Consider the following 22137-nt stretch of genomic DNA (forward strand, 5'->3'; position numbering starts at 1 on the left):
CAGTGGGCCTTCAGATACTAGTGAGAACTTGTGTGCTGTCTGTGCATGTGAGTATGCACGTGCTAGTGTGTATGCATGTGTATGTATTTAAATTTAGAGGAAAGGAGAAACATAAGAGAATTTTTGGACAAGGTAGATTTGATGCAGGAGAATAGATGTCCACTCTGGAATAAAGTAATGTTAGAATTAACCAACCAAAGGGAAACAGGGATTAGAAAGCCAATTGAAAATGTTTAGACATTTGGCAGTTGAGCAGATGCTAGTGTTTGCACTTGTGAGTGCTTTCTCAGTTGCGCTCCACTTTATTTCTGGAGACAGACTTGCTCGCTGAGCATGGAACTTGCTAATTAGAGTGGCTGGCTGGGAGCCCTGGAGATTCTTGTGCCGCTGCCCTCGCACCATGGGCATTACAGGATGCAGCAGTGTGCCCAGATTTTTCTGTGGGTGCCGGGGATCAGACTCAGGTACTCATGCTCTTGCAGCGAGCAATTTACCAACTGAGCCATGTCTCTGATTTCAGAAAGTCTTATTTTTTAATCTGTTGTTACACTTGTCTCATGTCTCCACCACCAAAACAAGCATAATTTTGTGGTTATTAATTCCTGGACACGAGAGAATTACTTCACTGCTCTGTCGACTCCCAGTCCTGTCACCCACCGTTCTTCTGGAACTGTATTCTAGATGGATGTCAAATTTGAAATGTTCTCCCAACTTCCGACCTATTACTAATAAGTCTTGCCACTAATGAACCCAAACAGATGCCATGCATGCATTCCATAAGGACCCGTCTAAGTCCTTCTGTTTTTCCTGAACCCCCAACCCTTACACATATGCTCACTCTTTTCTCTGCCTGGGTTTTTCTCATTCTCTTCCTGGTTTGGGAGGGTGCAATCTTCCTCTCCCCCCTTTACCTCCCTCTTCTCTCTCCAGATAATCTTGTTTTTTATTTAAGGCAAACAGAGCAGTACCGAATAGTTACATTTTTGAGAGACATGGATCTGAGCCTTACTGGAAGACTTGATTCCACTTCTGTTACGGCTTAGATTCATTTTACACTCCCTCCTAAACTCTCAGTGCCCTCACTTATTGATGTGCACAGCTCATGGCATGGGAAGCCTGTGTGAATCTAGTCTTCTTGCAACTTGGAATTCTTCCCTCCATTTGACTTTCACGTTTTTACTTAGCACATACATATAACTTACATGGTTGCTTTCAAATGAAATTACTCATCAGAGAGCTAGCTATACAATGAATACTAAATACACTGTTTAGCATTACCATTAATATTTCACTTGAAACCCAATTTTATTAATATTTCACTTGAAACCCAATTTCTAGGTAAAGCACATGAGTCACTTCAGCTACCCACAGTCTTATAAAACACATAAACACACAAATCAAGGCAGGCTATGACTGACGGCCTTTTATCTAAGAAAGCTCCATATTTAAAGTGGTTGGCACTAATAAAGTAAGACCCTGCTATCTGCATTTTGAGAGTAAACTAAAATCATAAGATATAGGGCTGGAGAGATGGCTCAGAGGTTAAGAGCACTGGTTGCTTCCAGAGGTCCTGAGTTCAATTCCAGCAACCACATGGTGGCTCACAACCATCTGTAACGAGGATCTGATGCCCTCTTCTGGTGCGTTTGAAGACAGCAGCAGTGTACTCACATACATAAAATAAATAAATAAATAGATAAATAAATAAATAAATAAATAAAAAGATATTAATGCAGTTTTGCTAAGGCGATTTTTGGAACTAAATCTCATGATTTCTCTTTTGTAGATGAGGATAGGTATGCCCTGACCTGTAGCTCTCACTGAGCTCTAGATAACTTTCTGTTTTTATATATAATTTATTTTTATTTTTTGCAAATTAATGTTTTGCCTGTATGTATGTCTGTGTGAGGGTGTCAGTTGCCCTGGAACTGGGGTTACAGTTCTGAGTTGCCACGTGTGTTCTTGGAATTGAACCCAGGTCCTCTGTAAGAGCGGCAGGTGCTCCCAACCGCTGAGCCATCGCTCCAGCCCCTTCTGGATCATTTTCAACCCAACATTTCTCCCAGCTCTCTCTACCTCTGTCCTAAAACTACCTATTACTAGACAATCTCAATACCAGTCCACCGTCGTGTTCTCCTTCTCCAAGATGTTTCCAGAGCAAAACCAGTGAGTCCATCTCATGATGCCTTTTCTTCTACTTGCTGTGAGGGACAAAATTGTATGGTCTGCTGACCTCAACTATGTTTTCTCCCACCTCACGCAAGCCCAAGCTGTCTTTGGTTCTCATCTCTTTGGCCCTGATTCCATGTTTTTTCTTCACATATGAACTCAGCCTTAGCAAACATGAAGTATCTTCATTTATACAAATTTGCTGTATCTCTACTCTTTTTTCATTAGAGCAGTTTTTACTTATAAAGCTATTTAGTTTTTCCCTTCTCCTCCTTCCCTTTAGTTAATTTCCTACCATGTTGCAATGATTTGAACCTTAGCATTCCTCAAGTCTCCTGCCTCTTCAGCCTCTTCCCTCCCCTGCTCTGGTTATCTCTGAGGCTAGTTCAATCCCTCTGGATTGAATCCTCATAACTTTATAAATCTGCTGGTCTCACTGTCTGTTTCTTTTTTGAAAGCACAGATCAGACATAGGCATGCCCATATGTTAAATTAGCCAGTGCCTGTGTTTGTGCAGAGTACAGTGGAATACCTGGGCCCAGGATGTAAAGCCCCTCTCTGTTCCCCTCACCAGCTTCAACCTCCCTCACAGCCTTCAACCAGCTGGTCCAACACGCAGCCCCACCCTGACCTGGTCATCATCCAGTGTCAAGGCCATGGTGCCAGCTCCTGCTGAGACAACCACCTTTTCTTCCTTGTTTATCTGAGCCTGCTCTTCCTGTCGTAGCTGCTCTGTAAGTATGCTTGTAGCTTTCTCACGGCTGCCCCAGCACACTGAACTGCCCCTCATTAGTGCCCAGTTCACTTTGTTCTCATGGGAAGGCCACCCGATCAGCATTGCCCCGTGTGGTACCTGGACGTGTCTTTCAGACTGTACAGTGAGACTAGCAGTTCCCAGGAAGCTAGGAAGACATTTTATTCATCTTTGTATCCATCAAGTACATTTGGTGCCTATAAATCCCTCTTAACTGCTGGAACAAATGCCTGTCCTTATTTCTCAGGGTGGTGTTGTGGAATCCAAATGGAAAGGTATTTATGACAGAGCAGCATACACTAAGCCTCAAATGTAAGAACTAAATCTCCTTCAGTGTCCCCCAGGCTCAAGCAAGCACCACGTCTGGGTAAGCAGAGAAAAGCTTCCCTTCAGAGGAATGAAATGTATTCCTAAGTAACCAACCATAACCATTTAAGACTCCAGCTAAATTGACTTTTGTAACCTGTTTCCATCCCATATTCCATTAATCAGATCATAGTTAAGTAGACATTTGGAGTCTATTCAGTGTCCTAAGTTACATAAACAACATGAAATATTCAGCTGACAAGATAGGAATCAAATGGCTTTAAAACTTCTAGAAGAACATGTGTACACACCACACACACACACACACACACACACAGGAGCCTGTGTAGAGGGATGTACAAGTCTATAAGACTGCCAACCCCAGTAGGAGGTGGGATCAGAGAGGAGCAGAAAGGAGACAGGGAAATGTTAGCAGGGAGCATGGGGCTATTCGGAAGCCTGGCATGCACGAGGCGGAGTAGACAGAGGCAGATTCTGGGGTGTCTGAATTAGGAAGATGCCTTTTGTGGGCTCACATCTCCTTAGCTAAGAGCTATGGGGATGCTGAGCTGAGTAGATAGAGTGCCCAACACCCTAAAATACAGCCTGTCTGTCCTTTAAACAATCACTTGTGGCTAATCTGATTCTGCTATTTACCTGAAAAAGCCAAACTGAAACCCAAATGCCTTTGATAATAAAATCTTTGATAGAATGGCTCCTAGGGCATTTAAGGGAAAGTACTGAACAATTATCCCCACAGACTTAACCAGAAATTCTAGGCTCATAAAGAAAATGGTGGGGCATTGCCATCTAGTGGATAAAAACTGTAAGGAAATTAAACATTGGTGCTGGCTTTTATTTTTACTTTATTAAAATGTCTCTGATGTTTACAGGAAGGGTGGTGCTCTGGATAACAGCAGAATGCTGAGGAGCAGAAGTTGCACTGCTAGAAGACGATGTCAATGAGGAGATGACTGGGTGGGTCATGCTGGAGTGAGGCTGGAGGATGATGGCCTAGAGGTCTAAGTGAACTGCCTTAGAGGGAGCAGTGAACTCTCCAGCTTGCAGAAAGTTGGCTCCCGTCAATAGGCAAGAGTCATCTAGAACTTCCCGAGGAAGGGAGGGTGCTCAGTGGTCTAACTACAGAAGCTAGGAAAGAACAGTATTGAGATAAGTGTAGCTCCACACAGTGGTCACCATGGCAACCCGCGATGGCTATAAAAAAAAAAGCCCTGATTCTCATTTCAGCCTGTTTGGTCTAGGAAAGGAAAGCGCTCTAGAAATTAGCAGGTTTAAGCCAGCTGTTCTCAACCTGTGGGTCGTGATCCTTTTAGCAAACTTCTATCTCCCAAAAAGTATTTATATTATGATTCATAACCGTGGCAAAAATAAAATGAAATTGTGCTGTAGCAATGAAAATAGTTTTAAGGTTGGGATCAGAATAATGTGGGTGCACTTTAGGGCTGGGGCATTCGGAAGGTTGAGAACTGCTGGCTTAGGAAAAGTAAAACGAATAAAAAACAACCTTTGAGCCTAAACTAGGGCATCAGACCCAGGTTCAGTAATTCCATCGCTATTCTAGTACAAACAGGAGAGGGTCCCTGTGACCTAATAGAGCCATAGACACTCATTTCGGTTAATTTTCATGAAAATATACTTAAAGTTATTATAAATGTCTAGAAAAGATTTCTGAAATGTAGTTTATAAAGAGTATTTTTTTTTAAAAAAAAAATACCAAACCAAGAAATCAAATAACAACAAACGGCAAGGGTATGAAGAAAGACGAATCCATGTCTGCTACTGGTGGGAGTTTCACCTAGTGCAGCCATTATGGAAGGCAGTATGGAAGTTTTAAAAAAATGAAATAAATGTTACTACCCTAAAACTCAACTATGCCACTTTCCGCACATATCCAAAAGATTCTGAATATTACCACAGAGACACCTGCACATCCATGCTTATTGCTGCATTGTTTACAACAAGGACATGGATGTCTGTTGACAGAGAATAAAAAAAAATGTGGTATCTATACATAATGGAAGTTTTTTTTTCACGTATAAAACAAAACTGAAACTAACAGAAAAATGAATAAACTAGAAAGTATTCTGTTCAATTAGGTAATACAAACTCAGAATGTACTTCATTCATATGAACCCATGGGAGTCATTCAAACCATGACAATGTTCTTATGAGACATAAAAGACAGTAGGTGTCCTCTAAGTATACAGCACTTGTTACACAGTTAGGTTGACAGGAGAAATTACTTATCTGGTTGCACCATAGAAAATGTTGATTTTATTGGGCCACTAAAAAGTAGGTTCTTTAAAAAAAAATGTTACTGTAGGAGATAGCAAAGGATGGCTTTGGATGATAGTGCAGTTGAGGATCCATGGCTAGCTTAACTCTCCATTGCCATTAATAGATTATTTTCCAAGGGAATGCCAAAATATCTTATATACCCCTCTTATCCTGCTTATTAATTTAGCAATGGTTGAAATATAAATATCCTAAATTTTGACCAATTTTCAAATAGGATAAAATCTCTAAGCCAGATGATATTTTGTGAGAATTTCATCTTAACAAGATCATAAAGAGTTAAAACTAACCAAACAAAGCTGAACAGGTGATATAAATCTCCATGTATTTAGATTTAAGCTGTTATTTCTCCAAGTACAAATTAGGAGTGAACTGGGATCAAAGCATCTTTTATTAAAATATCCTGGAGGCTGTAGTTGTCAAGAATATAAATGTGCTGTAGCGCTAAACAAAACACTAATGTGACCACTAGCAGAGATCCTGTCAGATGGAGTCTTCAATAAGCACCCCTGGCCCCTTTAGCAGAGGTAGGGTCCAGACCCGACATCACCTCATTCCTCAGAGGAAAGTTAGAAGCTCACATTCACCTGGCAAGAGACAAGGGATCTGCAGCCCAAGCCCTGTGAGGGCTGAGCAAAGTGGTTCCAGCATGCCTGCAGAACGCAGAGCTTTGGGTGGCACACAGCCCTGTGCTCATAGAGTTAGTTTATTCCTGTGGCGCCTCACATGTGAAACACACACACACACACACACAAAAAAAAAAAAAAAAAAAAAAAAAAAAAAAAAAAAAAAAAACTACTCCCGAGGCTGGAGAGATGACTCAGTGGTTAAGAGCACTGACTGCTCTTCCAGAGGTCCTGAGTTCAATTCCCAGCAACCACATGGTGGCTCACATCAGATCTATAATGGGATCTGATGCCCTCTTCTGTCTGGGGTGTCTGAAGACAGCAGTTGTGTATTCATATACATATACATATATATATATATATCTTTAAAAAAAATCTCTATCCAGTGAAACTCGATTTCGTTTCCTCCCAGAATCGAGAACTTGAGAGGAAATACATTCAAAACCTTTGTGCAATAGAGCCTACAAAGGCCCAGACTGTTAGAATAGTGTAGAGTCACTGATGGTTGGTCGCAGTACTCTTGGTGTGTCAGTAGCTCAGGCTTGCTGGCCGAGGAGGTTTCTTCAGTTTCTAGGTTCTAGGCCTGTAAATCATGCTTATCGCAATTTCTTTCTTCAAGCCATCTTTCATTTTTCATTCCCAATACTTAAGTTTACTTTTAGTAAACATATGTATACTTAGATTATCTAATAGTTTGTCTAAGATTTGCATGTAAGGATACGTCCAGAAGCTCATATTTCAGTGTTTAAAATTTGCATATATATGTACACACTCATGCTCTCGTTCCAGGGAGGGAGGGAGGGAGAGAGGGAGAGGGAGAGGGAGAGGGAGAGGGAGAGGGAGAGGGAGAGGGAGAGGGAGAGAGAGAGAGAGAGAGAGAGAGAGAGAGAGAGAGAGAGAGAATGGAGAAGGATGTTTTGTAACAAAGATATTTCTTTTCCACTTCCAAACTGTCCCCCTTGTTGGAAGATATATATATTCCAGTCATTGAGAGATGGGATCCCAATCCAGGTCTAAGCTATGGAAAAATACCCAGAATGCTAAATTATATCTAAAAGGCTGAGTTTTGAAAATAACTGATGTCTGATTAAGTCTTCCTTCTCTCATTTATCTGTTTCAAGGTTGCTCATTTCATGAGCCTTTTGAGACAGAATGTAAAGCAAGAGGATTTGTGAACTGTCTCCTTTAAAAGACTCACTCGTGCATATAATAAAAGACATAAATATTGCATGAAATACATTTGAGCCCCTAAGTTAATGACACTGCTACTGCTACTATGACTATTGAGTGGCAAGGAGGGAATAGTAACAATACTACACTGGGTTTTTAACTTAATTTGTAGACCCCTGTACATTTCCCATCAGTATTGATGTAGGATTAAATCTTGGATTCCTCTGGATGCAAAAATCTGCAGATGTACAGGTCCCTCAGCTGCCACAGCACAGGGTTTGTACATAAGTTATACATATTCTCCTGTATTTGTTTCCTCATCTCTAGAGTAATAATGCCCAATGAAAATTCTATGTAAAAACTTATTATCCTAAATGACAAGGAAAAGATTTACACATGCATTGTATATACACCATTTTATTCCAAATATATTTGAATTGCTGATGATTGAATCTATGGGTACTTAATCCATGAATTTGAAGGGTTGCCTCAAAGATCAATGGAGAAGGATGTTTTGTAAAAAAGATATTTCTTTTCTACTTCCAAACAGTGCCCCTTGTTGGTTCTTAGCAACTGAACCAAGAACTATTTGATATGTAAACAATCTACTATGAGAGTGAGTTTCTTTGGAAAAATATTTATCCGATAATCATAGCAAATCCTAATTTAGAAAGTATTGTATGTAGTTTACTAAAGTTGGATGCTAAATATAATTTCAGCTTACAGGGAGGTTGAGTCATGGCTCAAAACACTTGGCAGGAAAAAAAGACTAATTTTTTCTGTGCTTCCTGAGTATCAGATACCTCCCTAAAATCTTTGTTTTAATCCAATAGCAACTCGATCCTGAAGAACAGCAAATACGGATGATCTTAACATAATCATTGAACTTTCCCTACCCCTCGACTATTCTAGATCTGCCACCGATGTAGACAGATGTCTGGTCATATGCTAATGCACAGCACTGTCTCCTTGACAGCCAGCACTTCTGTGGGTCCCCCTTCCCCTTACTTAACTCCTACTGCAATAGTAGTGATTTGTCAGATGCCTCTGCCATTTCTGAATATTATTCAAGTCACCTGCACTTTTCTACTAAAAGTGCACTATTTTAGAGGCACACTCTCCCAGCTTCTACAGCCAGAACTGTCCTTTCCTCTGTCATTAGAGCCACCTGCCTCCCACACTGTAGACTTGACAGTAACCATCCATCTCCTTAGAGATCTCACTTTGCTCCTTACAGTGCAGACGCCCCCCTCTTCTGTTACCTTTCCCCCACTACTCCTTGGTGCTTCCTCTTGACTTCATTATCCCGATGCCTTCTCACCTGTTCTAAGTTATCTCTCTTTCCTTCTTACATGCCATTTGTATCTCGACCAGAATTCACTCATAATCCATCCCTCAAATTCTTTTTACTCTCTATATAAACTTTCCTACCACATACAAGTCAACTTCTTTCTTCATTTCTTTCCACCATGTGCATTTCTCTGGTGGATTTTTCAGTTGTCGAATGATAAATTTGCACTCATCTTCACTAACTCATTTTTAAATCCTCAGAGCCTCCTTCTTTGTGAGAATACTGATCTTTAGAACTCTTTTGAACTTTCTCCATTTTCAAACTCTCCCCCTTTTCAAGCCGTGAGCCCCCAGCTTTCTCTGCATATTTGCAGTTTTGACTTCCTTTCACATGGAACCTCTGTGCTCCTCCCCAGTGTTTTCTCTGGTTCTCCTCATCACCTATTCTTCCTTACCTTGGACTTTGCAGTCTCTTTCCCTCACTGTCTCCATATCCGGGCTTCACTTTTCTTCTTTGATAAAATTTGAAAAGAGGGTAGGGTAGTCACAAAATGAAATTTATCACTCAGCCCATGTTTTGTAATTTCCCACAGTTTCTACTTCCCTTTTTTGCCCATTTGGAGTCATCTTTCTGGCACATCTACCACCCTTTACCTTTTCAACCTGACTGTACGCCCACAATCTTATCTGTATAATAAATCAGGAGCTTATATACAGAACCAGTAGGCTCTACTATTTCTTCCTTTGTTGTGGAATTTGTCATTTCTCCAGGTTGACTCATCATAGGAGAGAAGGAAGCTATTTAGGCTTTACCCAGATATGAAGCTTGTCTGCAATGGACTGGAGGGCGGGCATAATCACACATGTATGACCTCATGCTCTGCCCAGTCATTCCTGAGCTCTTGACCCATCATCATCTAGATATTATTTCTCTTCTTCTACCTATACCTTAAATGACCACTGTAGCTACCTAGATTAGTCCCCAACCCCAAATAGTAGCCATAAATAAAGGCTGAGAATTTTCAGTCTGTGGTTAAGAAACTATTGTCATTTTAGCATAGATGTTCTTTCCACATACCTACTCATAGGTCTTTTGGCTTTCCCAGCTATGGTGACAAAGACAGAAAAATCCTTGGATCTTTCATCCCAACCCAGAGAGATGTCTATTAGAGATGAGAGGTACTATGATATCATCCAAACCAGCCTACTTGCCATACTGTTTTAGGTACCTATTGCATACCCCTTGTTCTTCCTTATTATCCTCACCCTTCACAAAAAAAAAAAAATGAGGGAAAAGTTGAAATTCACAATAATAGTTGACATTCAGTAGCTTCCATAACATTCACATTTCTCTTGTGACTCTATCCCTACAAGACTTGAAAGAAGGGTCTAGACTGGCTTTCAGTTCTGAGTTTAAGAATGGACTAATTTAGTGGCAGGACTGAAGGAAAAGTATAAGGTGCCCAAACCTCCCTTAATGGAAAACTGCCAGAAAATGCCAGGCTGCACATAGGAATGCCCAGTGGAGACATCCCAGGAAGGTTACATCTAACTCACACAGGAAGAAAGCCAAGGAAGCAGCAACACAGCTCTTCATTCACAAAACCAAACACCCAATGTTTTATTGCATACACTGTCTAGGATGGAAGTAATACCACGTGGAACATTTAGAGTAATATGATCCTTCTTTCCTTTAAATTCCTAAGGGGTAAAGGGGAAAATGTGATACAACTCTCTTCCTTCTCTAAGCCCAGGCTGGGAAGGCCTTGGACCTCCATAGCAGGCCAGTTTATAGCCTCTCAAATCTTCCACTGCTATTCTTGCCCCTTCCCAGGGCCTCCAATAAGACTTTCTCTTTACTCTTTAGTTCCAGTGGACTGGTTATTCTTATTTTTGTCTCTAACCTCCTCTGGTGTGGGCTGCTCAAAGGAAGAAGAATTCTGCTCATCTGGCATTTTGCTTAGTGAGGACCCTGTCTCTGGTCTAGTGCCTTCAAGAAGCCCATTGAGACCTAATGAAGGCTGCTTGCTCATAGTTGGAGCATATGGAGTTGGAAACAGGTCAGGAAAGTAGCCCTCTGCCGCTAGGGGGTGTCCCAGAGTCTGTGGGTAGTGTGGATGAGGGAAGGGAGGGTCTGGCAAACAATGGCCACTCCAGGGTCCTGTACCTGTGGAGCCAAAGAACATGGCAATTATTGGACATAATTAAGAACACCGAACACCCTGAATAAACTGGAAGTCTCTTTTACTTCCTTGGGACCATGTGTTTAGGTTCCTATTGGAAGTCTAAGGGAAACATTAACACTAGCCTCTCCCCCTGAACCCCCTCCCGGATCAGGGGTTATTTTCTTTCCAGCCAAAACTCACCCATGTTTTCAGCAGGTGGCTGCATCAAGATCTGACCTGGTGGGGGCCCTGGGCAATAATCCTGTGATGAGTCCCCACTGAAGCCAAAAGGAAGTGAAAACAGAGAGTCTTCTGGTGGTAGAAATGGCAGCGAACTTGGGATGGGGAAAGGGAAGGGGGTCAGATATGGAAACTGAGACTGAAGGGATGGGAAAAGGGGTGATTGTGGAGCCTGGGAGAGCTGGAATGAACACAACTGGCTGCTTGCTTGGTAATCCTGAGGCCCCAGGTCTTCCAAATTTGAGTAGGTGGGTGGTGAGGCGATACTATGGAGGACAGAGGAGTGTTTAATGAGCTGTAACAGTGACCTCATTCCCACTACACAGTGAAGAGACCATTCCTTCCTAATTCCTTTCTCCATCTCTGTGGCAACATTGAACCTGGGGCGACATATTTGCCTCTTCCTCTTCCCAGCGCCTGCTCACTGCTCCCCTTGTTCCTCTTCTAGTCTATAACATGCCAGATCACTCCCTACTCAAACCCACACATGGCTTCATTCCCCACCCATGAGCCACTTCTTGATCCATTCATCCCTTCCCTCTCCATACCACCATTCGTTTCTTCTAAGGTTACAAATGAACTTGGGTCCCATACCTAGGGCCCCAGGACACACAGGGCTTGTCCTTGTATATGCTGTCACTTCCAGGAACATCCCTCAGCGGAGGCAGTACTTGAGGAGTTTGAACAGGGCCCAGAGGAAGAGGAAGGTTGGTCCTTCGAATAGGTGGGGGACTGAGGAGTGGTGGAGTCACTGCCACCCTCTCTGCACCCTCATTGTACTGAGAGTGGGTCAGAGTCTGGTCAGAAGTCAGCAGCATGGGGGGCTCTAGGGAAATAGGACAAACAGGGGCACTCAGCATAAGAAGATGGGGACAGGGAGACAGCTGTGTCACTGCTGAATGGCAGACAATGCAATCAATGCCCAGGGCTCACTAGTACAAAACCCTGGAGAGCTTCAGTCACAACCACCCTCTATGGAGTGGACTTTCTGTTTCAACTGTGTTCTTCACTTCCATCCCCATTCCCACTCCCCGAACCTTTCTGAAAGTGGGAGCTCACCAGGAAAGGTATCCAGAATGTGCTCTGGAGGAACAGGGCCAGGCTCTAGGTCTGTAGGCATAGGATCTAGGAGCTCAGGAGCAGATCTGGAGGCAGAACGAAGGAAAACTGTATCTTGAAGCTATTAAATATAGAACTCGGATTTGGTGCAACGAAAAGGGCCACTTACAAGGTACCAGAAACTCCTTGTCTCCAGCCTAGCCCAGTCCAGATCCCTTAAAGGATTAATCAACATCCCTGGCTCTTACTCCCCATGCCCAACAGTCTCCTTCAAGATCCCAGGACTCCTGTGCTGCCTCCACTTCTGCTTGGTGTGGGCACCAAACCACCAGAGGCCACTCTCACCTGGGCTGGCTGCTGTCAGCACTGGGGGCGGCAGGACCATTCTTACTTTCCTTCTCATTCAGTTTCTCCACTTTTCTCCACTTCGCCCTGCGGTTCTGAAACCACACCTAGGAATAGAGAAAGGGCACCTCAACTTGACAGTGCTGGCAGAGACAAAGGCTTGGGCATGACTGTAGAGGAGACTTTCCTGGGTTTTCAGCTACCTATAGCTCAGAAGTATAAAAAGATCTGGGTAGTATCTTTCTTCCTCTTTTAATTGGTTAAAGCTGTGGCCCTTGGCACAGTTGGTGGGACACCCTTGCATCTGAGACTAACTTCAGCCTCTATATCAGCTGAGGCTGAACACATAGCCTCTCCTAGAGAGCTCTAACCAGCAGCTTCCAGATTACTCTTCTGACCAATTATCCGGTCCCCTTTACCATGATTCGCTGGGGGGTTACCCCCACCATCTGGGCAATCTCATAGCGTTTGTCACTGTCAGGGTAGTGGTCTTCCTGGAAAATCCTCTCCAGTTCTTCCAGCTGGTCTGAAAAAAAAAAAAAAAAAGACACTTAATGGAGGAGGCCAGTCCCTGTAGCAGGAGAGAAGAAAGGAGCTAGATGCTCTTTGTGCACCAGTAGCAAATAAGGCCATTGCCCCCAACCCTAAAGCCAGACCTCCTCTCATGCACAGTGTCATACATGAATTTCTGAATCTTCTATCCTGGTCTAAGACAAGAAAATAGCTTGCCTGGTCTTCCCGTCAGGGGTCAGAAGTGTTGGCATTGCCATGGACAAAGAGAAACATTCAGGGCAAAGTGAGTAAGCACACTTCAACATCTCCTTGGGCCATACTGTTTGCACAGATCATGCTGCTTCCTCCACCTTTGGGGACTCACCTGAGCGGTAGAGGGTTCGAGTCTTTTTCCGAAATTGACAGGTCACTTCTAGGGATTCTTTCTTCAGGTCCCCCTCTCGTGAGTTGAGGGGACCAGCGGCTTGGCCTGATTCAGAAAGCACAGGTTTGTGAATAGCACATACTGAGCAACATCAGGAAAGATGTGAACGCCATGCCTGTGGTGGCTGGCTTTCCGGGCTTACCAGGCACTGCAGAAATGGCTGGCTTCACTGCTTCTGCCTTTTTCTCTGGGAGAGAACCTTCTTCCTGGGGTTGGGGACTACATGCAGCTGGTGCGGGGGCTTTGTGCACTCTGCAGGTGTCAGCAGCGATTAACTCCCCAGAGGTCTTTGACAGTGGCCTCTTTCCCAAGCTAGCCCTGGGGACTGAGGACCGCTTGTCTTGGCTACCTCGGATAAGTGGCGCAGAATCCTTCGGTGGTCCCTCTGTCTTCGGAGCAGCAGTCCTGGGCTTGTCACCTGTCTCCTGGCCTGTGGAGAGCAGCCGCCACTAGCCCCAGCACTAAGTGGTGGAATCCCTTCCTCCCTATAGCTGATCTGTTGTTGGAACCTGAATGATCCTTTGCCTGTCTACCAAATGAGGCCTGATTTCCAGGCTTACCTTTTTAACTGGGCAGTCAGGAGCATGGATTAGAAAAGTGGTTCTCAACCTTTCCAATGTTGTGACCCTTCAATACAGTTCCTCATGTTGTGGTGACCCCCAACCATAAAATTATTTTTGTTGCTACTTCATAACTGTGATTTTGCTACAGTTATGAGTCATAATGTATCTGTGTTTTCCCATGATCTTAGGCCATCCTTTTGAAAGAGTCTTTCAGCCCCTCCAAAGCAGTCATGATCCACAAGTTGAGAATCACTGGATTAAACAATCCAAATGGAAACAACAATTGCACCTCTGCTGGGTCTTAATGTGAGAACAGTGGAAAGCCTGGTACACAACTTCTCAAATTTCCCCCAGACATCAGAGGTGCAAGCTCAGGGGACAAGCATCTGTTTGCTATTTCTAATAAACAACTGTCAGGGAGGGCTGAGTAGGAAGGGAAGCAGGCAGACTGCATTCTGCTTTCCTCAGACTGGCCCTTGGTTCAGAAGGGAGGCAAGGCACTGTGGCCTGCAGAGGCGATAAAACAGGCCCGGGGTCTCCACAGCACAGGCACCACAGGCAGAGGCCATCAGAGCAGATGACAATGATGGAATGATGAGGCCTTTACCTTCCCCACTCCTTCTCCCCTCCTAGCCCGTCCTCCCTCCTCTCCTTCCACCCAGTCCAACTCCTCTGCAGGTGAGGAAAAGCACCCATCTGGAAGGAAAAACCCCTCCAACCAGCTGTGAAGCTCACTGGGTTTGCTGTGGAACCCAGCAGGAGCACAGAGCCATTTAACCTTCTTCACCCAACCCCCCAGGAACTTCCCCCTAGGTAAAGAGATAGGGGTTGAGTTTGCTGAATAATCAACCCAAGATTCACACAGGGATGGGGTCCAGGGGCTCAGCCTGCCCTCAGCCACCTCCGGGAATCCACATGCTTCTCCTATGTACTTCAAATACTTCAAACAAAAGACAACTCACCTCAGGGAGTTGCTGTCATTTCCAACGAAACCAGAAAATGTGTAAGTAAATACTAACGGAGCCTTTGATATTGCTGCTAACAACAAAAAAATCTTTATAATAGATAAAGCTGGGGGTAAGTCCTGGCGCAGGAGCCTCTTCCAGATGATTCTAAGGACACCACAGAACCCCTTCAGAGAGGTGGAGAGGGGGTGCAGCCAGTGGGTGGAGGCAGTAGTGGTGTCAAGGGTCACTGGGACAAATAGGCTTCACCAGCAATAATTAACATGTGGCACAGTAATAAGCATGGTACGGAGTAGGCACTCAACAAACTCGGACTTCATTCCACTAATGTACTGTAGTGAAAAAGGCGAAGCGTGTGAGAACCTACATTAGAGCTGTGCTGGAGACGGAGGACGGAGCTTTATCCGCAGGACACAGGGGATGATCCCTCAATGGAAGGATGTGGCAAGGTGACCTCCCTTTCCCATTACCACCCACAGCCCTAAACATACTCTTCAGGCTGGCAGAGTGACCAGCAGACCTCAGGGGCTCAGCAAGCCCTCCTCACCAAGGCCAACACCCCTGCCCGCGTGCTCACCCCGCGTTTTCCTGCAGAGCTTCTCGGTAGGTTCCATGGCCCAGGTTCCCACTCTGCTGCTCGCCCTGGCACCACAGGCGCAGCTTTAATGCGGTCCGTGGGGTGGCCAGGTGTGTGGAGTCTGCACAGGCCACAGCGCAGCCGGAGCTTGCGCCCCCAACTCCACCCCCAGGGCGAGGCACCACACACCTGGGGTGGGGGCTGGGAGAGCCATCCTGCAGCTCACTCGATACCTCAATGCAAGGCCAAGGGCATCAGATTCTGGTCACAACCCCCGCCCCCCGTTAAGTCGGAGGAGCAGGACAGCAATGGAGGCTCCCAGTGTAACAGGGTAACCCACACAGTGAAGGCACATGGTTATGGTTCCCTCTTGACCCTTGTCCCTGAATATGAGGCTGTCCTTGCTACTTCTTGCTTCAAGGATTCTTGTGCCTCAAAGTCCGAATTGACTTGAGTAACCTTAGCATACAGATCTGGGGCAAAAAGACAGTAATGGAGTAGGAAAGTACCCCAGGCCTGGAGATTAGACCTCTCGGACCCCGAACAAGTTTGCAAGTACAAACGAGGTTCAAGCTAGTCCAGGGTGTCTTACTAGGCTTGCCCAGGGAACATCAGCTTTCTGGATATTGAACCAGGATAAGAAAGACTCTTGGTTCATGGAACGTTTATTTCTTTTAGGAAAAAGTAAGCAAATTTATAAAATTCTTACTGCTTCTTCCCACAGGAGTGGGAGGGGTGAGGATGAAAGTGTCGGGCAGATTGCAGCAGCTGCGGCGAGCTGGGGGCGGAAGAGCGCGGTCCAACCGGAGCGCACGTGTTTTCACTTTAGTTACTTCCAAGTTTCTGGACACCGGGCGCTTTCCTGCCATATTAAATAATCAGCTCCCGGGACATTTTTCTGTGTCTAAAGACCATCTTTTGAGAGGCTTCTGAAAGGAGTAGGAGTCTTAGTTCTTTCTGCAACATAAAATATAAAGATTTAAAATATAAAAATTTAACTGAGAGCCAGTAAGATGGCATAGTGGGTAAAAAAAATTAGTGCTAGTTTTACAAACCTGATTACCTGAGTTCTGTCCCCAGAAAAATGTTGGCGAGAACCAACTCCTGAAAGGTATCCCTTGATACCGTGGGATGTCTTGGGATGTTGACATGAGGCCACACACACACACACACACACACACACACTGATAAATACAATTTAAAAGATTACAATGTAAACTAAATAATGTCACAGCAATATAATTAGAGCTTCAGGCATCTGCCATTCATTCCTATCTGGGCATAAGATGGACACTTTTTAAAGAGAATTTTAGACTCAATATCTAGTTTCTGTGCTAGAATATCTGCAGTACTCTGTCAGGTCAGCAAGATGTGGGTCCAGTGAAGGTGTTCTCTACAAGAAAAATCAGCATCATGTGGTTGTAGCTGGAGCACTGTGGTTTTCTGGAGTATACATTTAAAGGACAATTATGTGCCACGAACCGGGTGAAGTGGGGGTGGGAAGTCTGCCTTCCCCTCAGAAGCATATTGGGTTTTTTGTTTGTTTTGTTTTTGTTTTGTTTTGTTTTGTTTTTTGGATTTGGTTTTTTGAGACAGGGTTTCTCTGTATAGCCCTGGCTGTCCTGGAACTCACTTTGTAGATTAGGCTGGCCTCGAACTCAGAAATCCACCTGCCTCTGCCTCCCAGAGTGCTGGGATTACAGGTGTGTATCACCACCACCCAGCTCAGAAGCCTATTGGAAGTCACAGATTATAACAGTAGCTCAGTGGAATGGGCCATGCCAATCCGACATGGTCACTATCCACTGAGCAGGGGGCAGACGAGGGAACCTTGAGCAGTTGTCTCTCTTTGGAGCAGGAACCACTTCTTAGAAGTGCTGACCCCCTTTGCTGAAGCTGTGTAATTTACCATATCACAGCCTACCTAAAAATCTACACAGCAAGCAAGGCCTTGACCTTGATGTCAGGGCCTTCCTGAAGCTGACCCTCTGTGCTCCACACCCAGGTATTCAGAGCACGCTGATCTAATGGTCTTGAAATTATTCTCATACACAGTCACAGACCAGGATTTTGTAATGAATTTGTTTAAAATGTGTATTGCAGGTCTCATCCTCTGAAATGTTATTCATTATTAGGTCCAAACACACACTTTAACAAGAACCTTGGGGTTCTTGTTAAAGTAAAACACGTTTAGACTTTTGAAAAGTAAAGTCAATTAAAAGCTTCCCCCAAAAGGCCTCCGGGGAAATCTCAGAAGTACTGTGTTTGGCATATCAAGGCTCTGGGGTTATTTACTTATTTATTTATTTAGGTTGTTTTTGTTTTTGTCTTCAGCACTGCAGGGGAAAGTAAAAGCACACTTCTTGGGACTAAACATGACTTCTCTAGGTGATGGTGGCCCGTATGGGACAAGGACATCAGTTGTACCCTCTTCTATGGTGTCTCCTTGTAGTGAGAAGCAGGATACAATTTCTTAAATCAATGAACCTATCACATTAAATAGAAAGTATGTCATCCCTCTGAGTCCTTGCCCGTTATTGTGTTTTTCTCACAGGCTGACCCCACCAGGGTGAAGGGAAGAAAAGCACCATCACTGTTACCCCTGACAGTAAAAGATACAAGCGCCTCATTTTGTAAATGGTTTGGGTAGGGAGTTGGGGGATTTAGAATAGTTTGTTACTTTTCAAAACACATAACTGAATTTATTGGGATATAAAATTTGTTTAGTCATCTCTTGCTCTCGGTCATCTGTGCTTATTGTGACTTGTTTTTCTCCAAATGACACAGTTCAATGTTTTCTTTACTTACATGAGTGGCATGTGCTTGATGCTACGAGTGGATTGTGTGTGGATGCACACCATAGCCTGGCTGATGGGAAGGTATGTCTTGACACTATGTACCATTACGTTTTACCTCTGATGGAATAACTTGAACTGGAGAGATTGTACCATGGCAGTTAACACTCTTCCCAGACAAGAAGGACATCTCCATTACATGGGAGACCTCAAGGTGTTGTTTTAGGGTCTTTTAAGGATGTTTACTTCCAAGCCATGTTTGGCTACATTTGACCTGCATAATCTCAGACTATTTGATATGCTCAACTGTATTTGGAAGGAAGGCACATGCTTTTTATGTTTTTATTATTTGGATTTTAGTTTTCAGACCCAAACCAGAAAAAACACCAGCCCTCACTATGTAAGAACTGTTTGTTACTATATCTTTCTGTCTTCCTTTCTTTCCTCTCTCTCCTTCCCTTCTTTCTCCCCCTCCTCCTCCTCCTCTTCTTTTCTATTGGATATAATCATGAAAGAGCAAATGAAATGCGTCAGCTGCTACTAGAAAATTGTCAGTTTTCTGCCCTAGTCTGTGTAGAGCTAACCTTATAACAGGGGTAAGCAAGTAAAGTGAGCTCTCTTTCCTCTTTCTTTCTTTCTTTCTTTCTTTCTTTCTTTCTTTCTTTCTTTCTTTCTTTCTTCTTTCTTTCTTTCTTTCTTTCTTTTTTTTTTTGGTATAGAATAGAGTTTATTTAGAGTAGGGGATGGGAGTTAGTGGTAGAGAAAGGGAGAGAGAGAGAGAGAGAGAGAGAGAGAGAGAGAGAGAGAGGAGAAGTGGAGTGGAGGCCAGCCATGACCACGCGGAGGTGGGGAGGAGAGCCCAAGGGGCAGAGAGGTGAGAGTATGTGGGACAGTGGAGAGCAAAGAGCTCTTTCTTTCTTTTTTTTTAATCTAATGAAAGCCACAAATGATCGATGTCAAAAAATATGCTTCAAAGCAGCTGTTCTTTGTGGCACACCTAAGGTCTCTGGGAGAACTGCGACCAGAGACACAGGAGTTAAGTTGTGAAAGACTGCAGGAGAGCCACAGACATAGGCCTAGGACAGTGAAACCAGCTTCTCAGCATGCAGGGAGCCGCGGCCCCAGAAGAGGTGCTTTGAAGTGAAGCAGGAAAACTGAGAAAGGCTGATGCAGGCTCAGGGTTAGAGATCACCACTCCAGAACCTACAGAAGACCAAGAGCCTGGTGACCCGAAGCTGACGCTGCCAGTGATGGGGGAAGAATGGACGAACGGCCCATCTTCAGCCGTGGGCGGCCTTTGGAAAGGCAGGGACAGGATGGTTGGAGCTCTTGGGGAAAGGGCTGGGTGAAAAAGACCCCTGGGTGAAGAGGGAACTGCTCTGGTAAGGCCAGATCAGAGGGGTGTGTGAATCCACACAGGACATCTTCAGTCCTTTGTTTAGAGTGCTCCAGACTGGGTGTCCGAGATAAGGAGGTGGACTGTGCGAGGCATGTGACTGCTCTTGTTTGTAACTGACCTCCACTGTCTAAGATTTGCAATTTAGAAAAAGCTTTATACATCTGATGTATTATCATGGGATTACAAAGCTGGAGTGCCAGTTATAGCTCAGCCTCTAAATTATCTCCAAAGCTTTGCTTCAACCCTTACCCAGGCTAGGCTCTCCTCGGTCCCAACAGCCTTTGTTGCTGCCTTTCAGTCCTCTGAGTAGCAGAAGCCCTCTCATGCCTCTGGCCACAGAAAAGCTGCTTATCAGCCTGGAACATCTTTCCTTCCCTTCCATTTCAGTCTGACTTGCACTTCAAAGGCCAGCACAAATATTCAGTTTTCTGTGGAGCCGGAGTCAGCCAGAATTTATTGCTCCTCCTTCATGCTGTCCTTGAATTATACTGTGTTTATATTTGCATAGCATTACTTAACACACGCTGACCTGATTAGAATTTTGCCCAACCTCCACAGGCTTGAGCTCTCAGATGATAATATCCATCTATTGTATGTTAGACAGTTCCACTTACTTAAAAACAAATCACTCTCATATATTTTGTATAGTTCTATTATTAGCCCCATGTTATTGAAGAACAAACTGTGTTTTTCTTCAGTACTTTCCCAAAGGCACAGTGCCTTATCAAGATTGGAACCCAGTCAGTCAGGTTTCCTCCTGAACTCCTAAGCATCTGGTTATACTATTTACCTGACTATCAATCACTGTGCTTGGTAGATTGATTTGCATATGGGAGAATAATAACTGTTTATTGGATCAAAAGTTGGTCACCAATGCCAGCAGTCAGGCTGTTGGACGGAAAGATGGCCATGGTTATTAAGGGGTCCTATGGGGATGGAGCCATCCTGGCTCTTGACTGCCACGGAAGTTCCCTAGGTCTGTACAGAGGATAAGACAACACAGAACTAACCTCACACACAGGTTCAGAAAGAACTGGTGAGACATGTAAGCTCTGGGGATTCCTTGTGACATTTCACTGGAGCTCAGCACGATGTGCCATGGGGGAAACCGGGCAAAGGATGTATGCAATCTACATTGCTTCTGACAACCACACGATAATCTAACCATTTCTGAATAAAAAGCAGGAAGAAAAAAAACCCCTCATTTATGATCATACATTCTGATCATTTAGACTTAATGTAAGTATAATTCATAAAATTAAATACTGTATTTTATAGGTAAAGTGCTAGCTTTGTTGACAATTTTAAGGTAATTTGTTAGTGCTAATTTTTAAAAGATTTACTTATGTTCTCTCTTCCCCTTTGTGTGTGTGTGTGTGTGTGTGTGTGTGTGTGTGCGCGCGTGCGCGTGCATGTGCATGCTTGTGTGGGTATAGACTACCACCGCTCACTTATAGAGGAAATCAGAGGTCAACCTGTAGAAGGGAGCTGGCTATCTATTTCTTTCTACCATGTAGGTGTCAGGCATCTGAATTCTAGCCATCAGGTTTGATGGCAAGTGCCTCTTCCAAGGAAGTCATCTTGCTGGCTCAATGTGTTGCTTTGTATGAATACCTTGCATTCCACAGTGCTGTGAGGAGGCAAAAGGACAATGGTGAACGAATTCTATCTTCACACCTTTACAAGGTTTAGAGGAACAAATTCCTCTCACCAGGCTTGTATAGCAGGTACCTTTACCTGCTTACCCATCTCATGGCCTTATTGACAATAGTTTCTAAATAGAGATTTAAATTACATTAATTTTCCTAACAGGGTTGTGGACAGCCAATCAGAGATGTTTACATCACATTCACTTTAAAGATAAAACAATGTATATATCTTCCAGTGTGAATTTATTAGGAAACTAATGGTAAATATTTGCCCTGGAAAATACATTATTTTTGTTGAAATGTCAGTATTAGTCATTAACATGTTGGTGCATTTCCTTGCTGCGCCTTTGCTTTATGTTGGCTTTTAATATCTGTCAGGATTATAATTACTCTCTTTGTGTAATTTCAGGCGTTTCTCTTTGGAAAGGCTATGAAAAGCATAGCTCTGCATCATTGCAGTGTCTGCAGGCTTTAGAGAGGCCACACAATAATGCAACTGCCTTACAGATAGTAGGAGAAGAGCATTTTAACTTAAGGTCTACATTTTGAAATGTATTTACTTTAAGATTGTTTATTTAATTTATTTATGTATTTAATGTATATCAGTCTCTGCATTTATGTCTGAGACTCATGTGTGTATGGTGCTCATGGAGGCTGGAAGAGAGTGTTGTCCCTTAGGCTTATGAGCCCCAATGTGGGTTCTGGGAATCGAATCAAGTCCAGGTCCTCTTCAAGAATAGCCAGTGCGTCTAACTGCAGAGCCATCTCTCCAGTTCCTACAATTTTTTTTCATTTTTTTTTTAAAAAGAAAA

The 22137-nt window shown here is 43.8% G+C and overlaps 1 protein-coding gene across 1 annotated transcript; it reads right to left on the bottom strand.

Moving 5' to 3' along the window:
• Nucleotides 1-10487: 10487 nt before the first annotated feature.
• Nobox (NOBOX oogenesis homeobox) lies at nt 10488-15519 on the bottom strand. Its single transcript, XM_052172515.1, has 9 exons — nt 15483-15519; nt 13520-13807; nt 13318-13422; nt 12860-12966; nt 12441-12547; nt 12096-12181; nt 11631-11862; nt 10998-11302; nt 10488-10798 (listed from the first exon to the last, which is right to left on the bottom strand). Exons 1-9 carry the CDS (start codon nt 15517-15519, stop codon nt 10488-10490), a joined length of 1578 nt encoding a protein of 525 aa, XP_052028475.1.
• Nucleotides 15520-22137: the final 6618 nt, after the last annotated feature.

Source organism: Apodemus sylvaticus, chromosome 2, assembly GCF_947179515.1.
Source record: "Apodemus sylvaticus chromosome 2, mApoSyl1.1, whole genome shotgun sequence".
Lineage (NCBI taxonomy): Eukaryota > Metazoa > Chordata > Mammalia > Rodentia > Muridae > Apodemus > Apodemus sylvaticus.

Excerpts from the sequence above, each read along its gene's own strand:
- Nobox (XM_052172515.1), bottom strand. The coding sequence starts at position 15,519 with ATGGAACCTACCGAGAAGCTCTGCAGGAAAACGCGGG. Across the intron at positions 13,808-15,482 it reads GCTCTGCAGGAAAACGCGGG|GCCAGGAGACAGGTGACAAG; the intron begins GTGAGCACGCGG and ends TGCTCTCCACAG. Across the intron at positions 11,863-12,095 it reads CATTCTGGATACCTTTCCTG|AGCCCCCCATGCTGCTGACT; the intron begins GTGAGCTCCCAC and ends CTATTTCCCTAG.